Below are 24,979 nucleotides of genomic sequence, written 5' to 3'. Positions count from 1 at the left end.
TGAATTTATGGAGCTTAAAGAGCTCAGGAAAGTGAGCGAGTTGCACCCTTTGAAAATGTTGGCACTGACTTCTTAGGGCAGCTCTTGTCTGTGCAGTGCTGCTTGTGGCAGTGTCATGCAGCTGGTGATGTGGAGATGACCATCCAAAGTGCTTCTAGTTGCTTTTTCCTGTGAGTTCCAGTAATGGAAAAACTTACCCTGTTTTTTCCACATTGAGAAAGGAAAAGGCTTTGAATTGGCAAAGATTGTTAAGGAACCAGCTTGATTCTGAGGTGTCCATTCAGCTGTAGGAAGTGATGCATGCATTCTGTGGAACCATCAGAAATGAACTTCTTTTCCATCCTTTAATGCTTTGGAAAATGTAGATGATCTCATTTCCAAAAGTATCAGTTATTTATCCTAAAGGGAAGAAAGTTTGTGTATATTGGGATAAGTGAATGGCTGAGCATGGGACTGAGAATAACCTGTGTTCTCCCTTTTTACTTTGAAGACAAGTTGCTGTTTGTGGTCTCTGTGTACCCTGCAGGGCACATCAATAACCCAGATTTTAGAATGAGTATATTTTAACCTCCATTACCTCCATGGAGCTGAACAGAGTCTGCAGGGACTCACCCACTCCTGAGCACTTCAGTCCAGGTGTCTGAAGTCAGTGTTTGCTCCTGTGATATTGATCTTAAGCTCCCTTAAGCCTCATGTGTTTTTTTTAGTGATAATTTGACCTGATTTGTTACCTGATGTTCTGAGGTGTTGATATCTGTTTGCATAACATGTTGCACTGATTTTAGTCCTTAGCAGTACAAGGTGATGCTATCCAATGTAATTGCAGCACCTTGGAAATAAAAGCCAAATTTTAGCTCATCCTGTAACCTCATTAATAATTTCAATATTGCACACAGGACTGCAAGGGCTCAAGGCCTCTTTGTACCTGAAAGGATTATATACTTTAAAAATGAGTATGTTAAGAAATGTCTTATGGGAAGACTAGAAAAATGTTATTGCAAATGCTCTCACAGATGTTTTTGCTCTCAGAGTAGGGGAGGACAGGTTTTAGAATGCAGTGCTGAATGTCTTTGATTCTGTTACTTAAAGCACATCTTCCAAATTCTCAATAGGAAGCCATTTCAGAAGGTAATTATACACTTAAATTTCAGTAATTGTCTGGTTCATTTTCAAGTGTGATTGATGTGCATCCAGATGCCCTTATTTACCACACTAATAACAAAGAAAGGCTTCTTGTTGGAGTAATTTATAATTTAATTCAGCTATCCATGGGTTTACAGAAACCTTACCCTCCAGCAAAAGCAAGATGAGGTTGGTCTGTTATGAATCGTTGACACTGATAATTGAACACCCAGTTGATGGTACTACTTTTATCTTTTGGAAGGATCTAAGGGATCTTTCAGCTTCACAGACAGCTAATCATGTGCTGTAGATGCCATATGTAGAACAAACTCAGGCAAAATATGTTCATTAATCTGTATCTTGTACTGTGCTAATTTTCTGTGTGTGTCAGAAGTTCTGCTGACACTGGTGGTGAGGATGGGATGTGTCAGCAAGAACACCAGGGCCTGAATTTGTTGTAGCATTTCTGTGTGTTTCTCAGTGGAAAATGATGAGGGGGAAAGGAAATGTATTTGCAGAGGAAATGTTTTCCATCTTCACAGTCCTGGTGCTTTCATATTCCTGGTTCTGTGTTCAAGGTCTAGGCAGTAGTGTCCCATTTTCACTGGCTTAAAAAATGTTACTACCATTTAGTTCTGTAATGACCTTGAAAACATTCCAAAAATTACATAATTTTGCAGAGGAAAGATTAGGCAAGAGTTAGAAGGAGGGGGGGAAAAAAACCTCAAAAAAAAAGCTGTTGGTTGAGCTGTGCTTGAGCAAGACAATCTCCATTAGGGTTCCTTAATGGCATCTTGGTATTTACAAGAGCACCAAACTTGTGTATCTTTGATACTGATTTATTCTGTTCCACGAAACTCATGATTGCAGAATTCAGAATTCATAAGCATTTTATCATGGCCTATTCTGAGCTATTTCAAGATAAGAGATTCTGACACAAAGCCTGAGGTTTCCTTTAAAAGGGATTTGTTCAGAACCAAAAATTTTGAAGGTTCAAAGCACTTAGTCAAAACAAAATAAATCCAATAACTCTAAAACAGGGCAAAATCACTGATGTTACACAGATGAGATAGTTATAATATGCATTTTTCTTCTGTTCAAAAGCCTTGTTTGGACATATTTTATCCTGGAATGGTAACAGGAGGAAGGTGTTCAAAGTGGAATCTGTTCAGCTGAGGTGTGCTGTAACTTACAGAAATTTACTGCAAGTTATTCTTTCTCCTGATTTTCACTCCTTGTGACAGAAGTTGTGGGTGCAGCATCTAGTTATAACTAATTTTGATTTTCTGGCTCTTTTGAGGGAGAAGCAAGATCTGAATAATGAGGGAATTGAAATATCTGATTTTTACTTTGATTCTTAAGGTAAAGCATTTGAGGTTCTGCTTCAATGTCTTTCAGAGAGTATCCAGCCCATAGAAATAGAATTTGTGCCAGTGGAAAACACTGGATTAATTCCAGTCATACATCAGCTTAATTCTTCATTCATCATAGGAACATGGAAGAATCAAACATCAAACACTTTATGGGCAAACTGCATAAGCTGAAATGTTCTTCTAGATGACTGAGAGGTACAACATGTTCTAGTAATTGGCTTTCTTGTATAATGAAGGTTTCTCAAGTTGAATGCACAATCTTCAAGTCACCAAAAAAAAAAAAAAAAAAAAGTACCAAAGAAGGCCTGGTTTAGCACTTGTAATTTTAACACTTTTCAAGAGAAAAACTAAAACATTATCTGGTGCAGTTCTTTCCCAAGTCTTCTATTTAACATTGCCTGAGCTCCTTTGCCCTTCTAAAAATTGAGTGGCCAGTGAGAATCCCTTCAGTGCCACACTGGTAATGGCAAGGCCAGAAGATTTCACCACTTGTGTTTTCTCCTGTAGTTTTGGTCCTGGCTCCTTTCCCTTCTGCCCTAAATAAAGGTAATCCATGCTAGGAACAGGTACCAACTCAAGCAGGCAGTTAATCACACCTCAACATGCACATTATCAGCTTATCAGGCAGAGCTACCCCACCTCCCATCGTGTTCTATCTGTTCATAAAGAATGCCTCCCTTAATTGTAGTTGGGAAACAAAAATGACTCAGAGTTTGGAGGTGTTAATAAGAATATATTATGCAGCCAAGCTCCCTGTCTGTGTGCAAATGGGTCACTCTGTTTTTGCTTTGTCAGGAAGGGTTTTCTTCATGATGGGCTTCCCCTCGTGTCCAGATGTTTATTAACTTGAAGAGAATTTCAAATTTGGGCTGTTCTTTGTGAGAACAGGCTACAGCCATTCCTCTCATTTTGGCTGGAAATCCCTCATTATTTCTGGTTCAAAAAGAGCAACCCAAGCAGGGCTGAACAAAGAAGCAGGGCTCCATCTCCTGTAGATTACACTTTAAAAAGGGATCTCAGTTCACATTTACTGCCACCAAATCCAGTTTTCCTAGGTAGTCTTGGTGCAATATTATGTCATTAATGAGTTCCATAATTAAGACTTCTTCAAATTAGAATTATTAGATTATTTGGGTAACTGAATTTCTTGAACAAGTTGACTGCTTAGTGCTTCTGGCCATAACAGGTGAGGTGATTATCACCACTGATATCTTGGGGTGAAGGTGCTGTATGTTACAAACTTGTAATTTACTTTATTCCTTCATGAAATAAATACAGAAATGTTTAGTGTATAAATTAAGGCTTAATTAAACATATATATGAGTACTACAGAGTGTTGTTCACGTGTTTTGTGCCTTGTGCTGAAGCTTCACAACAGCACTCTGAGAAAAGGTTTCAGAGTAATTTTTTCCCCCCTGGTGCCCGTGTTCTGTGGCTGCATCTGCAGCCTTTAGTTATGACTGTTGTATTTCAGCTGCACTCTCTGAAGTCTCTGGGTGATGGAGCTGTCCAATTTTGACTCTTTTAGTGGCTGAACTGTTCTCTTGCAGGTGAGGTATCAAATGTAAACCTTTAACACCATTCGTCTAAGTCTTCAAGATGCTTTACTGTAAATTCTGGTTTTATAAAGGTTTTCTGTGCTCTCTGGCATTTTAGAGATTTCAGAGATTTCAAAGGGACATATTTATAGCACACAAACCCAAGAATGTGATGGCATTCAGAAGAATGGATGAAAATAATTGTTGCCACTTCTCCTCTTTTCATTAGAAGCCTTTGTATTTCCCTCTTTATTTTCTGCCTTGCATTGCTGTAAACTTAAACTTTTATATTCATGGATAATTTATTGAATTATGCTTGTGCAGGTGTGTACAAGCCTGGATTGTGCTTTAGCCTCATGAGGTTGCAGTAGCTGTTTAACATGCTCACAAAGTTTCAGAGTATAAAGTTCCAGTTTTAAAGACTCCAGTGTTGCCAACTCCTGCCATGAATCCAACAATCCTAGGGGGTCTTTTCCAACCTAAATGATTCTGTGATTCTTAGCTCTTAAAAATACTCACCTGAGGCTCAGGTTTGTGCTTTTTCCATCTGTGAGGTGTCTCCTCTCTGATGTGTTGGTTTAATGCAGAGTTTTGCATGGAATTTCTGTTCTCAGAAGGGGCACGGGTGGGTGGCAGGTTCCCCTCAGCTCCTTCCAGCTGGACTTGGAGTCAAGGAAAATGTGTGAAAGGTGACAGCAGAGGCAAGAGTGGGATGCAAACAATCCTTTTAGAATGGTGAAACTGAGGCAGTGCTGCAGCAATTCTGCAAATCAGACTCTGTAGGAACCTTGCCTGGATCAGCATCTCACTGCTGCTGTGTCCAGAACTCTGGATCAAGGTGCCTCTGCTGCAATGCAGGTACAGTTCGTGCCTCACTGAACATCTTGGATTTGAGACTTGTTTTGATAGCAAGTTGGTTCAAGTTTGAACAATCTGTGCCTTCAACAAAAGAGTAGGAAGAGCCTCACCTTCAGAATTTTAAAACTCTTTGTCATTTTTAAAATTTAGTTTATTTATCTTCGGTAATTGTGTTTGGATTTATCAATGCTGAAATTTTGTTTCTGATAACAGACAGGAACCAAGTGAGGATGATAACATCAGATAAAGTAGATAGAAGAGGATTATCTTGTGTGCAGGAAACACTTTGTGAATCACAACGCTGGGGCCAGGTGTGTCATAGTTACAATTGGCCATGGGCAAAATCTTCATACAGTAACATTTCTATTCATGCTTTTGGCATGGTTCCCATGGATTAATAATGTCTTCTTTCCTTGTCTTTCTATGTAAAAGCAATTTTGGCCCCACCTGTATGTACATAGGTAAACATTTCTTCTCTCTGATTCAGAGAGGTGCTGACACCTTTCTGATGAGCCCTTCCAGTCTCCACTTGGGATTTCTCAGCTGGGCATCTTCCTATTTTGCTCATTTTCCAGATAAATTCTGTATCAGCACCTACAGCACAGTTGCCAGCTGATCTTTGTTGTGCTGTCTGTAAGGTGTTATTTGGGGGGTGCAGCCTAGGTGGGCTCCAAGTGCACTTCTCACAGGGTGATCCCTGTGCCTTGGCACAGGACTGGAGCCACCACCCAGGAGTTCTCAGCTGGCGTTTTTCACTAAATAGAAGATGATCTCTCTGCTTCAGTTCACTGATGTGTTCTGTGGGAATGGTTTTTACATCTTGGAGCATTTATGACAGCTTAAATATTCTGGTGGAAAAAAGTACCATTGAAAGAGAGATTATGCCAGCAGGGTTTTCCTTCAAAATACCTCTTTCTTCTCTATTTTCTGCTGTAGAGTCTGGTATCTAGAGGTACTTAAGTCTTTCCCACTTTTCCAAATATAGTTGGGTGCCTCATTTCCATTTGCCATTTTGATTGTTACTGTGGGGACAGAAGAGTGAGGATGAATCAGTTATCAGCAGTTAAACATATGAAGGGAAACTTATGCTCCTAAGGATAAAAACATATGATTTTTTAAATTTAGTTTGAATTTTACTGGTTAATTTTGATCAATATCTACTGATTTGGCTCAGTATTTCTGTGGTCCAGTTTTAATGGCTGCTTGGAAAATCCCCACCTATGTCTCTGCTACAGTCATTGAGTGGCTTTCTCTGGGACCATCTCTCATAATTTGGCACATCTCATTTTCAAGCTGCATTATTTTATCAAATGTAATGGTAACCAACTCTTCTTCATAACCAGTTATAGTGGAAAGAACTTTTAAACTTCAAACTTTTAAATGACATTGAAATTCTAATTTTATCAGCACAAAGATGTGTTTGACGTGATCTTTTACTTTCTTTAAAAATAAAAACCCTGTTCAAAGGAAGCAAAAATTACTCCTAGGGTCTTTTAAATCCTAGCTTCAGTCCATAAATTTGACTGAAGGCTTAAATTGGAAAAACATAATATTTAACAGGTAGCATAAAATCCTTAAGAATTGGATATGCTCTCTGCTTTAAAATGTTAGAAATCAGAAAAAGGGAATCAAACTCACATATGAGCTCATTGCTAAAAGTAATTGAGAACTAAAAGCCTCCTTGGATACTTGTGTGTATCCTTTTGGAGTGGATAGAAACTGTCTGAGAACTTTTCTGAAAACAAGTGCCTGGAATAGCTCTAGGTATGAGTTATTTAATGATCTCCAGCCTGTTAGAATAGAACTCCTGTAACCTGGAACAGCTTTATGTTGTTTCACAACCCTGTCAATGTGTTTACACAATTTTAAGAATTATAAAGAGTTATTAATTTAATAACTGGGTTCTGAATCAGCACATATATGTAGATATAAATATAAAAACCCCAGAAGTCCCAGAGACAAGACACAGAACCTGTCTGCCATCTGACATTTCTGACAAGCTCTCCAGAATTAATCTGTCTAGGAGCTACAATGCTCAGCTTAATTATGGAAAGGCTGCATCTGTGTTCAAAGCTGTTGGGAGAGAAAGAAGAAAGTAAAAATGTCCACTAGGTTTGATTAACTGCTTTCAGACTGATGAATAAAGACAGATGGTTACTAGTTATTTTTCCTTAATGGGTTTTGGAGCTCCATTTGGTGGATGAATTAATGTTATAGGTCCCAAATCTGCCTTTGAAGCTGTGCCTGCCCAACCCTGGGTGATTCCAGCAAAGTTTGTGTGTTTCCAGGAGAGATGCTTGCCCTGGGGCTGTCACATATATTGTTAAAAACAGTTTTGAAATTAAAAAATAAAAGTGAAGTGATAATTTACAGTATTAATAAAACAAGTTACAAGCTCTGCACAGCTCAGGAAGGGATTCCTTACAAGGGATGATTATTTTGAAGTGCCTATGCAGATTATCCCCATAGAATCTGTGCCTGTTTGGGAATGACCTCCACCTGGAACCTGACATTATTTTAATGCTGACTTTAAAACTTGGAGGGGTTCATTTTAAAGTTGCACTTGCTAGTTGTATCACCTGGAATGTGGAAATAAATAGTTTTATGGTGCAGGTTCATTTGCATGAATGGATTACCATATCTCAAATCCAGGTGGGGAAGGTCTTTAAGGCAGGCTCTAATTCTTCAGGTGTGCATGTTTAAAAACAGGGCTGTGAATGTTTTTTTCTTTACTTGCATGCCAATATCTGTGTTTATTTTTAAGAATGTGCATAAGTGTCTCTGAGTTTGGGCTCTCAGGGAACATTTAGGCCTAATGGGTCTCAGGACTGTCATTCAGCAACCTCTTAAATCATCTGTATGGTTTTATGAGTGGATAGTCATGGTGATTTAAATGGGATTAAATTTGCTTACATCCAAACAATTGTTGAGTCAGGGTAAAGGTTACTGAGTGATAAAAAATATTTAAGATGGACAATATAATAAGGGGAAGCAAACCAACAAAAAATTACATTAAATACTCAGATTTTCCATAGTCAGTGGATTGCCCGGAGAAAAAAAAAACACCATTTACTAAAATACTGCCTGCCACAGAACCATCAAACCCACCCCAGATCCTGAAAGGGACCTTGAGGAATTGTTTGTCCCCCTGCTCCATGACAGGATCATCTGTCACCAGGCCATTCCTGACAATGTTTGAACACAAAAGCAGCACAAAAATGGGTGAAAACCCCCAGGAATGGGAACATCCTTCAGATCCCAGCACTGAGGGGGAAACTGGGGACATCCAGCATTCCATCACAACAACAGTGCAAGTCCCTGGTTACACACAGAGTGAGGTCACCATTCCTAACAGGAAAAATTCATGGATTCAGGCTTGGGAACGAGGGGCTTGTCCTTCAAGTGACAGCAAACAGAGTGTGCTGAGGACAGGTGACACTTTGTCATGGCTGATTGCTAAATGCTTTTTGAGTCATGGCTCGTTTCTCATCTCACTGTGCTCTTTGGTTTCAAAGGCTGGCTGATGTAACTCCCAGGAAAATCTAAAAATAAGCAAATTCTGCTGATGAGAGGCAGAGATGTTTCTAAGGGTTTGCAGGTGGAGGGAAGGCAGATGTTAATAACCCAAATGACACTGGGGAGGTGTTAGCACCCATTTTCTTCATCCCTTTTGCAGAGCGCATGCTTAAACCTCAGACATCTGGGGATCTGAGTTGTGTGTGATTAATTTTTAATTTGTCACTATCTACAGTGAATGACAAGTTATGTTGGTGAACCCCTACTTTGAAGGGACTCCTCAAGACAGTTTCTCTGTTTGTCCACACCTGCTTTAATCATGATCACCATGCTTGCCTAATCTTCTGGTTTACCTCTATATTTACATTGCTATTTTAAATTTAACTGCACCAAAATTATGTGACTTTTGCATAGATAATACCTAAATGTTTGAAAACCTTCTGTGGTCTAATATTAGAATGTAATGGAAGAGGCTGGATGTAAACCAGATGTGTCTCCAACCTGCCAATGTTTGAAGATATGCAGGAGGAGCAGTTACAGAAAGATGATGCAAAGTGTGGTTTTTTTATCTGATCTGTTGGTATGACTTGTGTTTAGGGCACAGCATCAGAAGCAAGGCAGGCAAAGCTGCATTTGCTTTTCAGGAAGCACCTGCAAAGAAACGATCAGGCTGTGAAAATGTGGAAATCCTTTGTGTTCTAAGGTCAGATGCTGCCATAACTTCAGAGAGGCAAAGCTGCAGAGAAGGGAAGGGAATGGGGAGATGTAATAAAAATCTAGTTGGAAAACAAACTAAACTTCCCATTGAGAGATTATGTCTGTATTTCTCATTTATTGAGGCAGCATTGTGCTGTGCTCTGTCCTAGGTAGGGCTGGGATGTTATTCTGAATATACCAGAGGAAATTTTAGGGAGCAGTCTGTGCTGTCAGAGAAGTGCACTAAGATAAAGTGGTATCTTTTTTTTCTCTCCCACTGATAGTTCTCTGAAAACAGTTTCATGTTACTGGGTAACAGAAAAAGGCAAGCAAGTGTAATTTCTCATGAGGATAACCTGGAGATGATTCCTGGCTAACTTCTTAAAGAGTGCCTAATTGCCTTTAGGCTTTCTGACTCTATCCTCTTCTTGGAAAATAATCACAATTGGGTTGATAAACATTACTTATTTTGGAAAGAGTGCAATCCCTTTTAGCTCTTCCTGAAAGCCCAGAGACACATGGATGTCTGGAGAGCTCGGGGAGAAAACCTCCCTTGCAAATTCAAAGGAGTGCTCATAATTTTAATGGTTTCTCTGATGTTTTGTCTATTGCAGAAAATTTACAAAGAGTGATTAGAGTTCTTGTAAATACTGAGGCAGAACTTACAGCCCTTGGCTTCCCTTACAGGTTCAAATTTACTATCAGTACAGACATTCTTCACTTTGAGGTTTTTTCTTGCATTTGAGCAAATAACAGGAGATTTAGTTGAGGAAATGGTTGTTATTGCTGTTGTTATTATTATTGTCTTTTGGAGTATTGAATTTTGAGGAATGATGGGCTACAGTTTTCTGTTCACTGCCAAGGGATGATCTTCAGGATCTATTGTCTATTTCTGAATTTACAATATTTACCACTATTATATTTCTAAAAACAAAATCTCCAGCAGCTTAGAGGTAAAAGATACTTCTTACTTTTCTTTAATAGGTATACATTTTATTTGACAGGAATTATTTTCCCTAAGGATCTATTAAACAGTTTGAAGACAAAGGAGAGGTTGCACAGCTCTATTTTCACTTGTACATAATCCTGTTTTTGCTTTAATTCAGTTCATGCCTGTCAGTTCAAATATCTTAATTCACAAAGGTACTAGGCTGCATTTCTAGCTTTAGGCAGAGTAATGGTTTTGCTGTCTTTACTGGGACAATTCATGTGCTTCAAGTTGAGTGCATGGAGAGAGAACAGGCTGAAAGAAGAGGATTAGCTCAACATTTGTACAGGAGCTTTAAAGAATTTGTAAGAGGAAAATCTGTTTGCTCAAATGAATTTTGTCTGTGGAAATTCAACAGTTTCTGCATCCAGGACTGACAGCCTGACAAGTGTTCATGTAGCCATTAAGTCCACCAAAATCCAAGTATATGTAGGTGTTTATGATCTCTCAGAAGCTCCAGCAATAAAAGTAAGTAATTTATTTTTTTTTCCCCCTGCTCCTATATGTACTTAATCACTAGAATATTGTTTCTGTCTTGCTTAATGACTCATTTGTTGAAACAGATTCCAACCTGTTTCATGCTGAAATGATTTTCCAGAAAAAGCCAGAACCTCCCTAGAGTACCTGAAATGCAGAGCCCTGACCCAAGGCACAAAAGAACAAGGAGCACAGGGAGCAGGAGCCACAGCTGAAAAAACCTGAATCAGCAGGCAAAACAAACAAAATTGGAGAGTTCTGTGGGAAATGATAACCTGAAATGGAAAACAAATCTGTGACTAGCAGAGAAAGCTGAAACAGAGACTGGATGTGTAGAAAAATTGTGTTTCATGCTGCTGGACAGTGTAATTGATGTTCCACTTGGGACAGGAGAATATCAGTTGTGTCCAGCTGGGACAGCAGCTATTGGATGTGACACGTGGTTCTTCTGCTGAAGGGAAAATGCTGAAAGGAAAAATTAGTGAATTATTGGAAAGTGCAAAGAGAGCCCATGGGAAAAGTGGCCAAAGAATTGAAAAACAATGCAGGATGAGGTAACAGAGACATGCCTGAAAAACTCGTGGTTGATTTGGAAACTTCTACTATGCTGGAAAGTCACAGAGGCTTAAAAAAATTATAAACATCAGGAAAATCACTGAACTCCAAAGGAAGCCATGAAAAGCAAAGGTGGATTTCAAAGGAGTTGTGACCAGGCTCAGCCTCACCACATTTCAAAGGAGCTGGGGAACCTGAACCTTTCTTTTGCCCTATTTTTTTGTGTTAAGAATAGCAATCAAAAGCACAGGCTGCATCCATCACACTGAAAAACATAGAGCCAGCAGAGTATGACAGGACAAAAGTTTCAAGAAATGGGCAGGAAGTAAGTGAATGTCTGTGAAGAAATGATTTAGCCTCCAGAATGGGAGTGTGGAGTCAAGAGTTTGATGTCTGTGATAAAAACACTGGAGGGGTGTCCTTGCTTTGTCCTGGGAACAGTGTCCTGCAGGGATCCTACAGCAGGTGAAAAGTGCTGTGACTGTAGGATTTGAAGGAACACAAGCTGAATTTTTAGAGACTGGGTGTTCATGTTGCTGATTACCATGGAGTGATTAACATAAATAGCATGGCATGGACAAATAGGAAATAATGAAAACTCAACTGCAATCCTGGGTTACTATACAGCTTTTAGAGCTGGAGACATCTCAGAGGGGTAAAGGGAAAAGTAGGTACTTTTTCAAGATGGGCAGATGGCACAGGATGATAAAACATCTTGTGGCAAAGTTGTGCTGAAAAATCCTCAATCTGTCACTGCTGGTGTCAGAGAGAGTGCAGGGTCTGTGTGAAGTGGGTACTCCACTCTAGCATTTCTCAGCCAGTTTTAGATCTTAACCTCCTTCCTGGAATTTTATTCACCCACCAGGGCAAACACATGGTCACCTTCTCATTAAAAGAAGCCTTCATTGGTTGTGTTTTACATTACAATGATAACTGAGAGTTGTTTCAGACAGTCCCTCAGCTGTTCTGCAGGGGCTGGGTGCACACAGGTGCTGTCCATGCACCACAGTGGGTGGGTGTATCAGGAATCCATGTGGCACCCCCAGCTTTCCAAATATCCCCCACGCTGCCAGCTGTGCCTGAGGGAGGGGCTGTGCAGGAGCACAGCACACGTTTCAGAGGGGGATGTGCTGGGGGAGAGGGGGAATCTCATGGAAGCTGCTCTGCAGTGACCTGTGGTGGCCACCCCAGCGTGGCCCCTTGCCCACAGGCTGAGGACAGCCAGGGCAAACATCAGGCTGCAGGGATCATTCTGCCCTTCATCCCACTATGGAAAACTCCTTCTTGCTGTACCCTCAAGTGTGGGAGCTCTTCTCTGAATGCCAGCACATTTGTGAGCATCTAAACTGTGTGATGGAGAATGATGGAGAGAGAGAACTTCTTCAGGAAAATATTTAAGAAGATGCCTTAATGTTCAGCAAGGTATAGCTGACCTCAAGAGCATTGTAATAATAAAAGCAGAAGCAGCAAATGGCAAAGAGAAATGAAAATATTTTTCCTTTTGTACACTGGTGGGAGGATGGGTGGATGAGTGCTCACAAAAATAATGAATGATGAGAATACCTTGAGGGTGATGTTCCTTTACAAAAGTGACTTCATCTCTCATGTAAACTACCTGCAGAGGTATGTAAACATTTTCACTGGCTGTAAAAGTGTACATTCAACAGATATGCAATACCCTAAACCCCCAAAGGCATAATGGAATGGGAATGTGCTCTGTTTCATGTCAGGTTTGCACCATGCACTTCAATTTTTCATGTCTGAAATCAGGTAGATCAGCACCACGTTGTCTTGGAAAAGCAGCTCCATCATGTTAGCTGGGTCTGTGCTAATGTAGGCTTGTGTCTCAAATCACTCACCAGGGATTTTTAAACAGGGTTAAATACAGATAGCTAATTTGTATCTCAATCCCTTTGGCTGGCTGGATTTTAATTTTTTTAAAAAATTTGTTTAAATAACTTTCAGAACACAGCATAGTAGGTATTAATCTCTTTAATATATTTAATTGATTAGTTCCCCCACCTCCATACAACTTGCTGTGGCTATCAAGCCAGTGGTTCCTGCCAAAGCCAAGGTGAATGTCATCACTGGAGGTTAGCTGAAGACTCAGTCTCAGGTGTGCTACCTGTCTTCACCCAAAAAGTGCCCCTCGTGGTAAACCAGCAATCACCTGTTCCCAGCCTCCCACACCCCTGAATGTCAATTTACTGTAGGTATCTGCTGAATGTGGATAAATAGGCAAAGGTGGGCACTAAAGCAGAGAATGTAATTTGGGGTGTTTTGTTGAAAGAGGAAGGTTATCCGTATGTGATAAATCCCAACACAGCTTGTGTTCCAGATATCAAATAACCATGGCCTGACTCATTTTTGTCTCAGCCCATCAAAAACCAGTTCCACTGAAACTACACCCTAAGTTTTTAAAAGCAGGAGAGCCCAGCAATTCCTCATAAAGGAAACTGTTCCTTTCCTCACTGTCTAGGAAAGTGTACTTTAAAAAACTATAGCAGTTAATCTTTTCCTGGAGCCAGTGCTTGCTGCATCATGTCCATTCCTGGTGCTGTCAATCATTATCCAGCCAGCACATTGTTCAGAAGGTGGAGCTGTCAGGCAGAAGGAATGAAAGGTAAGGAAAGGCAGACTCCTGCTCCTTGCTGATGCCAATGGTAAGTGAGATTATGTCAAAGCTTTAAACAGAGTCCCCTTTCTCTGCCCCACCCCCTGCTCCTATATAACACACACTGCCTTTAGCAATACCTGCTTCCACCCAGCTGCTGGTGGGGTGTGAGTGGAGAGCTCTGCTGATGGATGCTGTGGCCAGCAGCCCCCTGGGCTGGCTCTGTGCAGGTGTCACCACGCTTTTTGGGGTGAGCATGCTGTGCAGGGCCCAGAGGAGCCCTGTGCACAGGGCAAAGGTGCTGCTCTGGAGCCTGCTGCCTGCCCTGCTGTGCCTGGCCACGCTGGGGGCTGGCGTGGGGCTGCTGCTGGCCGTGTGCCTGCTCTGCTCAGCCTTCCTGGGGGACAGGGACCTGCTGCCCGTGGGTGACAGAGCCGTGCTCATCACAGGTAAGGTGCTGCCAGTGCTCACAAACAAACAAGCAAAAGCTGCCTTTTCTCACAAGTGGGCTGGAAAACTTCTTGTCCTCGGGTTAGTGCATGCCTGCGAGGGCTCCTTTTATCCTTTTCTGCTTGTTTTATTTGCTTTGGCAGAGATGTTTTTTCCAGGTAAATAAGTGCTCTGAAATTAAGTGGAAAAGCATCTTAATAGATGCTGTTATTTTTAGTGCCTCGTTTAATCTTTACGAGTAGCTTTTTAGACATACTTGTGAAATTAACTGGTGCAAGAAGCATAAGAATACTTATGAAGGTCTAATTTTTTAGCAGAGACAATAATTCCTGGGAGCCCTCAGAACACTACATCCATACATTACTTTTGTTTACTCGAATTAATTGGGCTGGTTGTGGATGTACAGTTGTCTTTTGGGGGTGTGTGTGTACATAGTGCACTCTGTGTCTATCATGCACTTATTTCAAGACACTGGTTTGGTGCCATCTCTTTGAAACCCTCTGTGAAATCATTTAGGAGGGAGTAATTCCCTTCACTAGCAGGGAAAGTTCAGAGCTAATTAATTCAGTCTCTATTACCACTCTGATCTACTCAAAACCCACTTTTTATTTTGCAGGGGTGGCATTTTTGTAGTTTTATGGTTTTTCTCCTGTTTCCTCTAAAACTTCAGGTGTTGTTTATTTATATGTTTCTTATTTGTGTTAATCAAACCTTTAAACTGGAGTGCCTGCCTACTGCTTCTTACACTCTTAATTTGCTGGGTTTTATTTTCTGTGGTTTTTTCCCCCTCTGGAATGCTGAATTAAGTTGCTTTGGTTTATATAGCAATTTCTAGCAGAATTTCATTTTGTTTTATAGGGACACCTGGAAATAATTTAGATTTGCCTAGCAAGCTTTAATACAGGGATTGAGTATAAAAGTTGAGAGAGGACAAGATCAGCAGCAAGTTCTCCCCTTGCAGTTTATCTGCCAGCTGGGTTCTCCCTGCAGGTGAAGATGAATTTTGGTGTGGGGAACAGGGAGCAATCCTGCAGACTCCTCAAGGGATGTGCTTGCACTTGGGCATCTCCTTGCTCTTTGTCAGACTGCAAATCTTGAGGAAAAAGCACTCTCTGGGAGCCTATCTACTCTGGCAGCTGAATTAGAACAATATAAGGGAGTTAGGGATATTTGGGAACAGTCCAGTAATAGTGCTTTCCTTATACCTGTGCTGCAACTGTCCTGAAGAAATGCAAGTCTGGACATCTCTGTCTGCTGATTAATTTCAGGAGGCTCTTCTTTGTCTTTATTGGAATCCTTTGCAATCCATCAAACCCTCCATCAAGCGAACCAGAAGTTTTACTCAACATGAATTTTGGTTAAATTGCTCAGTTTGTGGTATTCCTCACAGCAGCCACAGGATGTGTGTCCCTGTGCATTTGCAGGTGCAAGGTGCCTTTATGCAGATTTTGGTGTCATTTTCTCCAGTTTAGACAAGACCTCAGGCAGGCACTTGGTGGAAAGGGGTGATTTTAATTATTTTTTTCTTTTTCCCCTCTGCCTTTCAGCCCTGCAGGGCTGAGGAATGTGTCTGTGTCCTGAGCAGCTGCACATATTCCTTGTGAGCCTTGGGCCAGGAGCTCTGCTGCTCTCCTTGAATTCTCTCTGTGTTGTTCTGCTCCTCTTGGGATGTTCCTTGCACCAGTGCTGCTCTGCATTGTTTGTTTAAGCCAGCAGTTCCCTGGAGTACCAGGATAAGGGAAAAACTGTGGTCAAAATGCTTTTTCACATGGATAACTGTGGGCATGTGAGCAGGCTCCAAGCCTATGCTGAAACTCTGCTCTGGATCCTCTAGCTGGGAGCAAGAGCTCAAACTTCCTTAAACAGGAGCTCCTGGCATGCAAACACTTCAGTGGCAAATGGCCACCTTCCCTAAAAATTAAATTACTGCCAAAATCTGAAGTAACAGGAGTGGTGGAATTCTGTCCCTGGTTAGTCTGTGTGCACTGGGAGGAATTTCTCCAGTTAATTTGGTCTTTTCATTCTTGGGGAGTGATTTGGTGCATGTTCAAGCATGAGTTATTGTAAATTCTCAGCAATGGGTCAGTCACAGTCAATAGTGACTGCTTTCCTTAAAATAAGTCTTCTCATAACCCACAAATTATTTTTGGTGTAGAAGCAAGAGGGTGATTGGGAGGGAATTATCTTTTTTTCTTTTTTTCCACTATGGAGACTCTGAATTCTAGGAGTTGGAAGAGTAAAGCTTCTCTGGACTTCAATAACAGGTCAGATACTCAAATCAGATTTGTTTTGGAATAAAAATAACAGGGACAAGCCCAGCATCAGGCAATGATAAAAACAACTTTTATTGCTTTCTTTGGATTGCAATGCCCATCCCAAGTTCAAGTTTTATTGTATTCTGCCCATTTTCAAGTTAAAGCTGCATTGTAAAACTTTGGTAATATGTAATATGTAGCTGTGTACTTGCTGGGAATGATGAAGGAGGAATGATTTGATCTAAAATAAGGGTTTTTCACTAAAAGAAAAAGAAGGAAAATCACCCCACCCCCAAAGTTAGAAATTTGTAGTGTCTGGGGTATTTGCAGGCTTCTTCATGTCTCTTTAGGGAATTCAAAGAATGCAGGTCTGTTCTGTCAGGTCAGGACTGGAGAAGCTTAATGTGATATTTGTAGTGCTGTGGTGCATCTTCAGCAAATTGCAGATTTCAAAAATGCCAAAAAACTGATTTTTTTTTTTTTTTTCTTCCTAGGAGTTAAATAGAGCATGAGTAATTATTTTATACTTTTTCAAGATGCACTGATTGATCCAGACATTTAGTTCATGTTTTCTTCAAGACACTTGGAATTAATATTTTTCACCTTTCAGGACTAAAGCCTCAGTTAAAAACCAGAATGTAGAAAAGAGCATCTTACATGATTATGATGAGTCTCTTTGGCAGTCAAATTCTATTGACTACGTATTTTGAATATAGGAATAACTGTGAATAACTGATAACTTTCATGGTGTGCCAAAATCACAGAGTAACCCTCAGAAGTTTATAGTAGGGCTAAGGAGGGACTATTGCAAACAAGAAAATAGAAAAATATCTGGCAGGAGTTCCTTTGTCTCACATTCAGGTTTCCAGGGATTGGAAACTCAACATTGATGTAGTAAATTGTTTTTACAGAAGATCTTGGATCCCAGTGCACAGCAGCATCCAGGAGCTTTCTGTGCTGTAGTTACAGTGGAGGACTTGGTGCAGTATTGTGGAACAGGCTGATTCTTTACACTGTAAAAACTGTATTAATTTATTAAACTCCTAATTTTCCTCCTAATTTTGTCCTCTGCAAAGCTCCTGAAGCACAGCCCCTATAAACTGTCACTACCTGTGTCACTTCACTGGGAGGCTTGGTGGGGACATCGGTGACAAGTTCCTTTCCTTATGGAGTAATTTGCATGAATTCAATCGCTGATTTAGCACAAAAATGTCATTTGGAAGCTTTCTTGGCTTCTGAAAGCATTGGAATGCTTTGCAGGTAAAGCAACAGTTGCTTAGTTTTGGCTTGGTTACAGTCTGTAATAAACAGGGCTTATCTGAGGATCTGTGTGGTGGATGTGTGAATGAAATACTGCTACTTCTTAGAAGGAAGAAATAGAATCCAAGAACTTGAATTTGAAAGCCTTATGATTGCTTTGCCCATTGGAGATTTCAAATTAAAACATTAGTGTGGGGGTTTTTTATGGGTTTTTTTTCCCTCTTAGATACTTTAGTTATCATGTTCCAGTCTGCATATTTTTTATAAAACCAAAGTATGGCTTTATTTATTCTTTATGTATAGAGTCAGAGCATCTGTCAGTGGCAGAGGGTGAGCTGATTCCACCAGCTCTGAGTCAGGAGAACATGGCCTGTCATTCTTTGAAGAACATTTAAAGATCCAGCTCCTCAAACTTCAGATCTGAACCTTTCTTTTAACATACTCATTCCAGGGACTTTGTCATCATATCTTTATTTATATTTGCACGGCTTTCCTATGCGCGTATTTATTTTATTTTTTTAAATGATGGTGTTGAACTGACCTATTTTCTGTGGGTTTTTTTAATGCTTTCAGGAAGTGACACTGGGATTGGACATGCCCTGGCCAAACACCTGGACAGCCTGGGCTTTGTTGTGTTTGCTGGGGTGCTGGACAGGGACGGCCCTGGGGCAGAGGAGCTGCGGCGCTGCTGCTCCCAGAGACTCTGTGTGCTGCAGCTGGATGTCACCAGCACCACCCAGCTCCAGGAGGCCTTCCTGACAGTCTCAGAGAAGCTAAAGAATGCAGGTACAGCTTTTTCCTCCCTCCTTTTACAGTGCAAGTGCTGTTGTAGCAGCTTAGCAAGTGCATCTCTCTGCTGGTGGCTGCACTGTGGTGTGTAGGATATTTCCAGGGTAAAGTCTTGGTGTTTCTGTCCATGACTTCTGAAAATGGAGTGGCTGGTCAAGGAGTGGGGAATGTGCATGGGCAGATCATCTGTGTTTGGTCACCATCCAGCTCACTGGTGTAATCCTGGAGTGGTTTTCCTGGTGTGTCACAGCCTTGTGCTTTCTCTCCCCAGGGCTCTGGGGTGTTGTGAACAATGCTGGGATCCTGGGCTTCCCTGCTGATGGGGAGCTGCTCCCCATGAGCACCTACAGGCACTGCATGGAGGTGAACTTCTTTGGGGCTGTGCAGGTGTCCAAGACCTTCCTGCCACTGCTCAGGAAATCCCAGGGGAGGCTGGTGAACATGTCCAGCATGGCAGGTGAGCTGAGCTAAAGCACCAAACTGAGTCCTGGAGCTAATGCCAGGGAAGGTGGTGGTTAATCTGGGTTGTCAATACACTCAGAGAATAAATGTTAAGGTAATAAATCCAGGTTTTTCTTTAGTTTGGGACACTACTCCCATAGAATAACTTTTAAAGCAGAGTTTAATGTGGCTAAAAATTTGCTGTGACAGAAAAAAAACAACCCAGTAAAATTCAGATCTTGTGTTCTAGATGCCATGAGTGATAATTTTGTGAGCTTCCATAAAGATGGGTGCTACATCACAGGATCTCTGTAACATGTTCAGGCAGAAGTCTGTGACCACCTCAGACTGATTATCTGCTGATAACCTGGGAGCTCTGTGTTTACATTTCTTTAAAAATATTTTGCATGCCTTAGAAATACTTAGGCCCAGCTTGATATTTTTCCATGAAAAATCCAAAACCTTTTTTAAAATTAACATATGCTTTCCATTTCTCTCCCCATAAATTTTGCTTTATGTACACATGCATGTCTTTATAACATGACCTCCTGTTCCAGGAGGACAGCTGAGATCCTAAGCTGTAGGAACTAATGTAATACAGTAATGCAGTATCTGGTAGCCAACAGCTGAGGAGCAAGAATGCTCCTTTGAAAATGAGACCTGCCTGAGGCAGGGGGTCATGCTGCTGGAAAGTATTTTGGAGTAATATCTCTCAGGGATTTGCTGGGTCATGGGCTCCCCACATTTTTCTTTTCCCTTCTGCACAGCTGGAGTGAATCCTGCTGCATTGCTGGGGTGACTTGTGAAGGTGTTCCTCTTTTGGGGATGTGGCTGCAGCCTGGCTCTGGCACTGTTTGCTCTTTATAACCCCAGATATGCTCTGTATTTGTGTGTCTGTGTTCGTGGTTCATTGCTGGCACTCTGAGAAATCAGGACTGAATTATCAGAACCTTTCTGCTGCTTAGAGCCCTGTTTCCTCTGTGCACCCCAGTGAAGCTCTCCCTGGGGGTGTTTTGGGGCAGATGCCTTAACTCCTGGTGAGAATCCCCAAACTGCCTTGAAGGGGTAAATGCACTTTTCCCTGTGCTGAGTAGTTTGCCTTTACAGGAGCTGAAAATGACCCTGCTTAAACTCTGCAGAGATGTTGTTGCACACAGGCTGGTTTGGGTGAAGAGTTTCCTCTTAACTCAGGGTCTGGGGGTCCTTTGGTAAAACATTAGTGGAGAAGTTAGTGAGGTCTCATTGTGCTGAATCTATTCCTGCCTGTATAGGGCTCATTTAACTGGGCTCAGGTTAGCCTGACCTCAGAGGGAAAAGTATGTGATTCAATTGGCTCAAACCAATCCAGTTTATTCAGATGCATACAGAGGAATAATTAACATATAAATGGCCTGACTTCTTCAAGGGAATTGCTCTGTGTAAACAGCCCCTGTGATAGCTTGGTCATCCTCCCAGTGCAATACCCAATAGCACCAGTGGCTTACCTGAAAACTGCCCTGTACCTGAGGTATTTTTTTTAACACACTCCAGCACACAGAGATGAATGTGCAGGATGTGCCCAGCTGCCCCTGCAGGCTGGAGAAGGAAGGATTCCTTCAAGGAAAGGATTGTCCATTCTGTTCCCTGCTCCCAGCCCAGCCTGTGGTGCTGTGGTGTAACACCAACCTCATGGGGAGAAGAGGGAGGGCTGAAGAAGATGCTCAAATCAAAGCATGTTTGTATTTTTCTAGTGCTGAAGAAGTGACAATCTGCCTGTTTTTGGGACAGAGGAAATCTCTGCATTTGGAAGATAGTGTTTTCTGGAAGCTTGTTTTTGTAAATGAACTGTGTGTTCTGCTTTCCCCTCTGAACAAATGTTTCTGGGGTTGAAAAGCTGGGATACAACTATAGGCAGGGGTCTGCTTCTGTGCTGGGTCTCAGGGAGTCCAGTCAGTCCAGCTTTGGTGTGTCCACAAAGGGTTTTTTGTTTTTTTTTCCACTCTTGCATTATGTTCTCTGGCCTTTCCAGAAAGAACAGGAAAGAAAGTTTATAAAGCTGGAATTGAGATTACTTACTGTGCTCTGTGGTTTATTGTAGGGGCTTGAAATTTGTGTTGCAGTGGCAAGAACAGGAGTATAAAACTACTGCTTCACTATTTATATGAACTAAAACAGTCTGTGTTTCTCATATCAAAACTTTCAGCAGTTTTTACCCTTAAATGCAGTCCAGTTTACTTTTTCTGCCCTACAAGGTGAATTGCCAGGTGTTACTGAGTGTAACTGCTGTAAGCAACTGCTCATTTACAACTTTCACTCTTTTTTAACCTCTAGTAAGATGTTCCCTCACTGACTTGTCTTTTACTTCAGGGAATGAAGCATGATTTTGGTTGTGCTACAATCTAAATCATGAAAATAAATCCTGGGAAGAGGCACTCTTGAGGTTTACCAGGTTTCTATTGCTCCTGCAGGAGGCATTCCACTACCCAGGTATGCTGCATATGGGGCATCCAAAGCAGCTCTGTCCATGTTTTCTGGAGTGATGAGGCAAGAGCTTTCCAAATGGGGCATTAAAGTCATGGCCATTCATCCATCAGGCTTCAGAACAGGTTGGTGTTTGATGTTTTGGGTTGTTCTTTCTGCCTCTCCTCTTTCCCTCTAGCTCAGCAGCCTCAAACAGAGCCCTGAGTGATTCTCAGGGGTCCCCCCTTTTTTCCCATTCGTTGTGTGGGTTATGGAGATGAGGTTCAGTATCTTTTGTGAGGGATGCTCCCTGCAGCTCTGCTCACTGCCTGCCTCCCCTCTGCTGGGCAGAGCTGTGCTTTGAGGCAGGGCAGGATCCAGGAGCTGGATCCCTTGGCTCCAGCTCTGTTGGAGCTGGCTGTGTGGCCAGTTTGAGTGTTCTGGCTCACTTGTCCTGCCTGGGAGCTTCAGCTCCCCCACCACCCTCCTTCCTCAATATCAGAGCTCTTTATTGAGCTGCTCTGTCTTGCATGGCAGTATCTCCAGCAGTTCCTGTCATCCTGCTTGCTTGCTGTCAATATCCTCTGATCTTTCCTCTCCACTCCTTCCCCATGTGCTCCTGCTGCTTTCTGTTCCAAATTCTCCTCCTCCTTCAACTGAGCACAGCCTGTCCAGGTTCCAGACTCATCTGCTGCTGCACATGCCCTCACTGCACCCCTTGCCTGCCCAGAGCAATTTTAATTGCTCAATCAAATTGGCCTTTTTCATAAAATGTTATTTCCCTGAATGCTTCCTCTCCTGGGAAGGGGCTCTGTGAGTCTCTGTGTTCTGACAGTTTTATGTGGTCAGAGGAACCTGCCTGAGGCTTCACCTTCAGGGCCCTGCTTAGCTGTTCTCAGGCTCATGGGTCAAATTGAGTCCTGGGATTTGAGATTTAAATATTTATTTAAATATTTTTTCTTTATTTGCAATGCTTAATTTTTGGTAGTTAGGCAATATCTCCATTGGAGAAGCCCCTGCTTTCATTCCTACCTTATAGGGTGGGCAAATAGATTCAATTACGATTCTAAATCTGTCTTAATAAAAGGCTAATCCTTCAGGAAACTAGTTATTGAAATACTAATATCACTTGTGAAAGGGCAGCTTAGCACTTGGCCAACCCAAGTGAATCCTGTTCATCTTAGTTTGCCTCTCTCCTCAGTTGTTTATAGTAAATACTGATTGGAAACATCCACAAAATGAATTGGGACAGAAGTGGGAAGGAGGGGGGGAAAAAAAGCTGATTTGGTTGTGAGAGAGCATGTTTAGGTAGAGCAGGGAGCCAAATGGGGCATGAACTTAGTGCTTTTTGTGCAGCACAAAGTGCTGGTGCTTTTCCTCACCTTCCAGCTAAAAGCCCTGGCTGCTGACCAGCTCTGGTGCTTGCTCCTCACTGACCCAGTGTAGACCAACTCTGACTGTTAATTGCAGATTTATTTTATTTAAATCCAGCCCCAGATCCACTTGCTGTGCTGTGCTGTTGCAGGTATTGAAGGCACAGCTGAGCAGTGGGATCAGCAGGAGAAGGAGCTGATGGAGAATCTCCCTGCAGACACCAGGCAGGCCTATGGAGAGGAGTATCTGCTGGGGCTGAGGAATTACCTCCTCCACCTGCCCTCCCTCTGTGCCCCTGACCTGTCCCCTGTGCTGGGCTCTGTCCTGCATGCCCTGCTGGCCAGGAGCCCCCAGGGGCTCTACACCCCTGGCAGGGGGGCTTACATCCCCCTCTGCATCTTCTGCTGCTTCCCCCTCTGGTTCTACGACTTCTTCATCAGCAAGATGCTGAGTGCTGGCCCTGCTCCCAGGGAGCTGAGAACATCAGGGGAGGAAGGAAACAACCTCTGAGGTGTCCACTGGTGTTTATCTCACTGGGGAGAACTCTGTACAGACACTGCTACTAATTCTGTCTTTGTTAAGCTGCTTTGACTCTGCCTTGCAAAGAGGGAAATCTCTGTGTTAAGAGCAATGTTTGGGAAAAGCAGTGGATAAACATAAGTAGAAAGCTGTTCCCAGATGGGGCATTTTTTGAGGGATTTCAGTGTTTTTCTGTTGTCTTTGTATCCTGCTTTCTGTGTAAGGTACCTCATGAAATTACATAGTTCCTGTCTGCTTCTAAAGGCATCACCAGCACAGAGAGATGCAGAACGTGTTTTGTTAAAGCAAAACCAAAACCCCTTAAATCTTGTAAGAAATTAAATATATTCCTATTGTTGAAGAGACTTTGAGCTGTGTAATGCAAATCTCCTTCTCTACAGCTTCAGCCTAATATGTTGGGGTCTGCTGTTTTTGTTCTGTTGCTGTTGAACTTGAGAAATGATTGTCCTTTTCCCCTCCCAATTTTGTTATGTATAGTTTTAAAGTTTGTAACATGTTCTCTTTGCCAGAATAAGCAAGATAAATTAGTTGTTATGAGGAGGTGAAGTGAATGGAAACAGATCAAGGTCTTTATGAAGAGATAAACAATTTCCTTCCTCCAGTAATAAAAATAATTATAGTGGGTGTATCAGCTGCTAACTTGATCTGACTGTCATTCTGTGTATTGCCTGTATATTCCTGTGCTTATCTGATTGTAAGTAAACTCTGATGTCACTTCTGCTTTTTGTACAGTTTCTTACTCAAGTCTGGGTTTACAAAGAATTAATGTTTTTCCCACTTCTCCTGATACCTCCTTGTGTCTCCCTCTGCTCTAGGGAGAGTTTGTGCTCACCTGTCTGAGATCAGTCAATCTTCATGTGGCTTTGCTGGAGTCCAGTGTCCAAATTCTGGCAGATGGGAGTTGCTTCCCTTCCCTAATTTCATTCCAGGAGCACCAGGTGCCCTCCCTGGTACCCCATACCATAAACTCCTTTGCCAAACCCTTAGTGCTTGGGCAACTCACCTGTGTTTTTCCTACCTTACTCCCTTTTTGTATTGTCTGTCACATCCTTGGGTTTTGAAAGGCTGTGATATTTTGAAAGAAATCCTCAACCCCCTGAGTCCCATGGATGGCCACATGTCCTGTCCTTGACAAAATACATTTCTTTTCTGGTGATGAAAAACTAGAAGTGATCACATTCTGAGCTTTAAATGTAGACATATTTTTTCCTTTCATTTCTGAGCAACTTCCAACTCTTCTACCATAATCCTACTTGTGTGATGTGCTCTTGCACCCAACTGGACAAAATCACTATTTAATTTGCAACTCTGGTATTTATTCTATCACCGTCCTGTGTCTGTTACATCAGTTCAGGACTCTGTAAATTCACAGAGGATGCTCAGAGGGCTGGGGCCATCATTTCAATCTGTGCTCCAGGGGGGGAACCCTCCTGTCCTGTACGTTTTGTCACAATAACTGCTTTTGCTGCTGAGGTTTATCACCTGTGGCTTTGTGTCAATGCCCTGGTTGTGCCATTGGCTTCCTTGCAGGAAATGTACTCAATGTTTTGAACTCAGGAAATCTGAGACTATTTCTCTCTCTTTCTCTCTCCCAGTTTCTTCCTTTATCTGTTTCCCTAATTTTTGGATGTGTCAGAAAAAATGTGTAATAAAAGAATATAATATTTAGTAACCAGATGGTTGTGACTGTGTCT

The 24,979-nt window shown here is 41.8% G+C and overlaps 1 protein-coding gene across 3 annotated transcripts; it reads left to right on the top strand.

Moving 5' to 3' along the window:
* Window positions 1-155: 155 nt before the first annotated feature.
* On the top strand, window positions 156-24,005 carry HSD17B2 (hydroxysteroid 17-beta dehydrogenase 2). 3 transcript variants are annotated; one of them, XM_079316534.1, is made up of 6 exons: window positions 156-170; window positions 13,603-13,746; window positions 18,276-18,488; window positions 18,763-18,948; window positions 21,380-21,517; window positions 22,897-24,005. In XM_079316534.1, the coding sequence occupies exons 2-6, from the start codon at window positions 13,665-13,667 to the stop codon at window positions 23,253-23,255; spliced, it is 978 nt and encodes a 325-aa protein (XP_079172660.1). In that variant the 5' UTR covers window positions 156-170; window positions 13,603-13,664; the 3' UTR covers window positions 23,256-24,005. The 3 variants fall into 3 exon arrangements, with proteins under 3 accessions (XP_079172660.1, XP_079172659.1, XP_079172658.1); XM_079316533.1 differs by lacking the exon at window positions 156-170 and having other exon boundaries at window positions 13,382-13,746; XM_079316532.1 differs by lacking the exons at window positions 156-170; window positions 13,603-13,746 and adding an exon at window positions 13,883-14,186.
* Window positions 24,006-24,979: the final 974 nt, after the last annotated feature.

The sequence above is a fragment of the Erithacus rubecula genome (genome assembly GCF_903797595.1).
Source record: "Erithacus rubecula genome assembly, chromosome: 12".
Classification (NCBI taxonomy): domain Eukaryota; kingdom Metazoa; phylum Chordata; class Aves; order Passeriformes; family Muscicapidae; genus Erithacus; species Erithacus rubecula.
The sequence above is the reverse complement of the archived record's forward strand: the minus strand, read 5'-3'. Positions and strand labels throughout refer to the sequence as shown.

What these genes read in the sequence shown, in the direction of transcription:
- HSD17B2 (XM_079316532.1), top strand. Translation starts at nt 13,925, where the DNA reads ATGGATGCTGTGGCCAGCAGCCCCCTGGGCTGGCTCTGTGCAGGTGTC. An exon ending in AGAGAAGCTAAAGAATGCAG is followed by an intron (nt 18,489 to 18,762) that starts GTACAGCTTTTT and finishes TTCTCTCCCCAG; the next exon opens with GGCTCTGGGGTGTTGTGAAC. An exon ending in TCCATCAGGCTTCAGAACAG is followed by an intron (nt 21,518 to 22,896) that starts GTTGGTGTTTGA and finishes GTGCTGTTGCAG; the next exon opens with GTATTGAAGGCACAGCTGAG.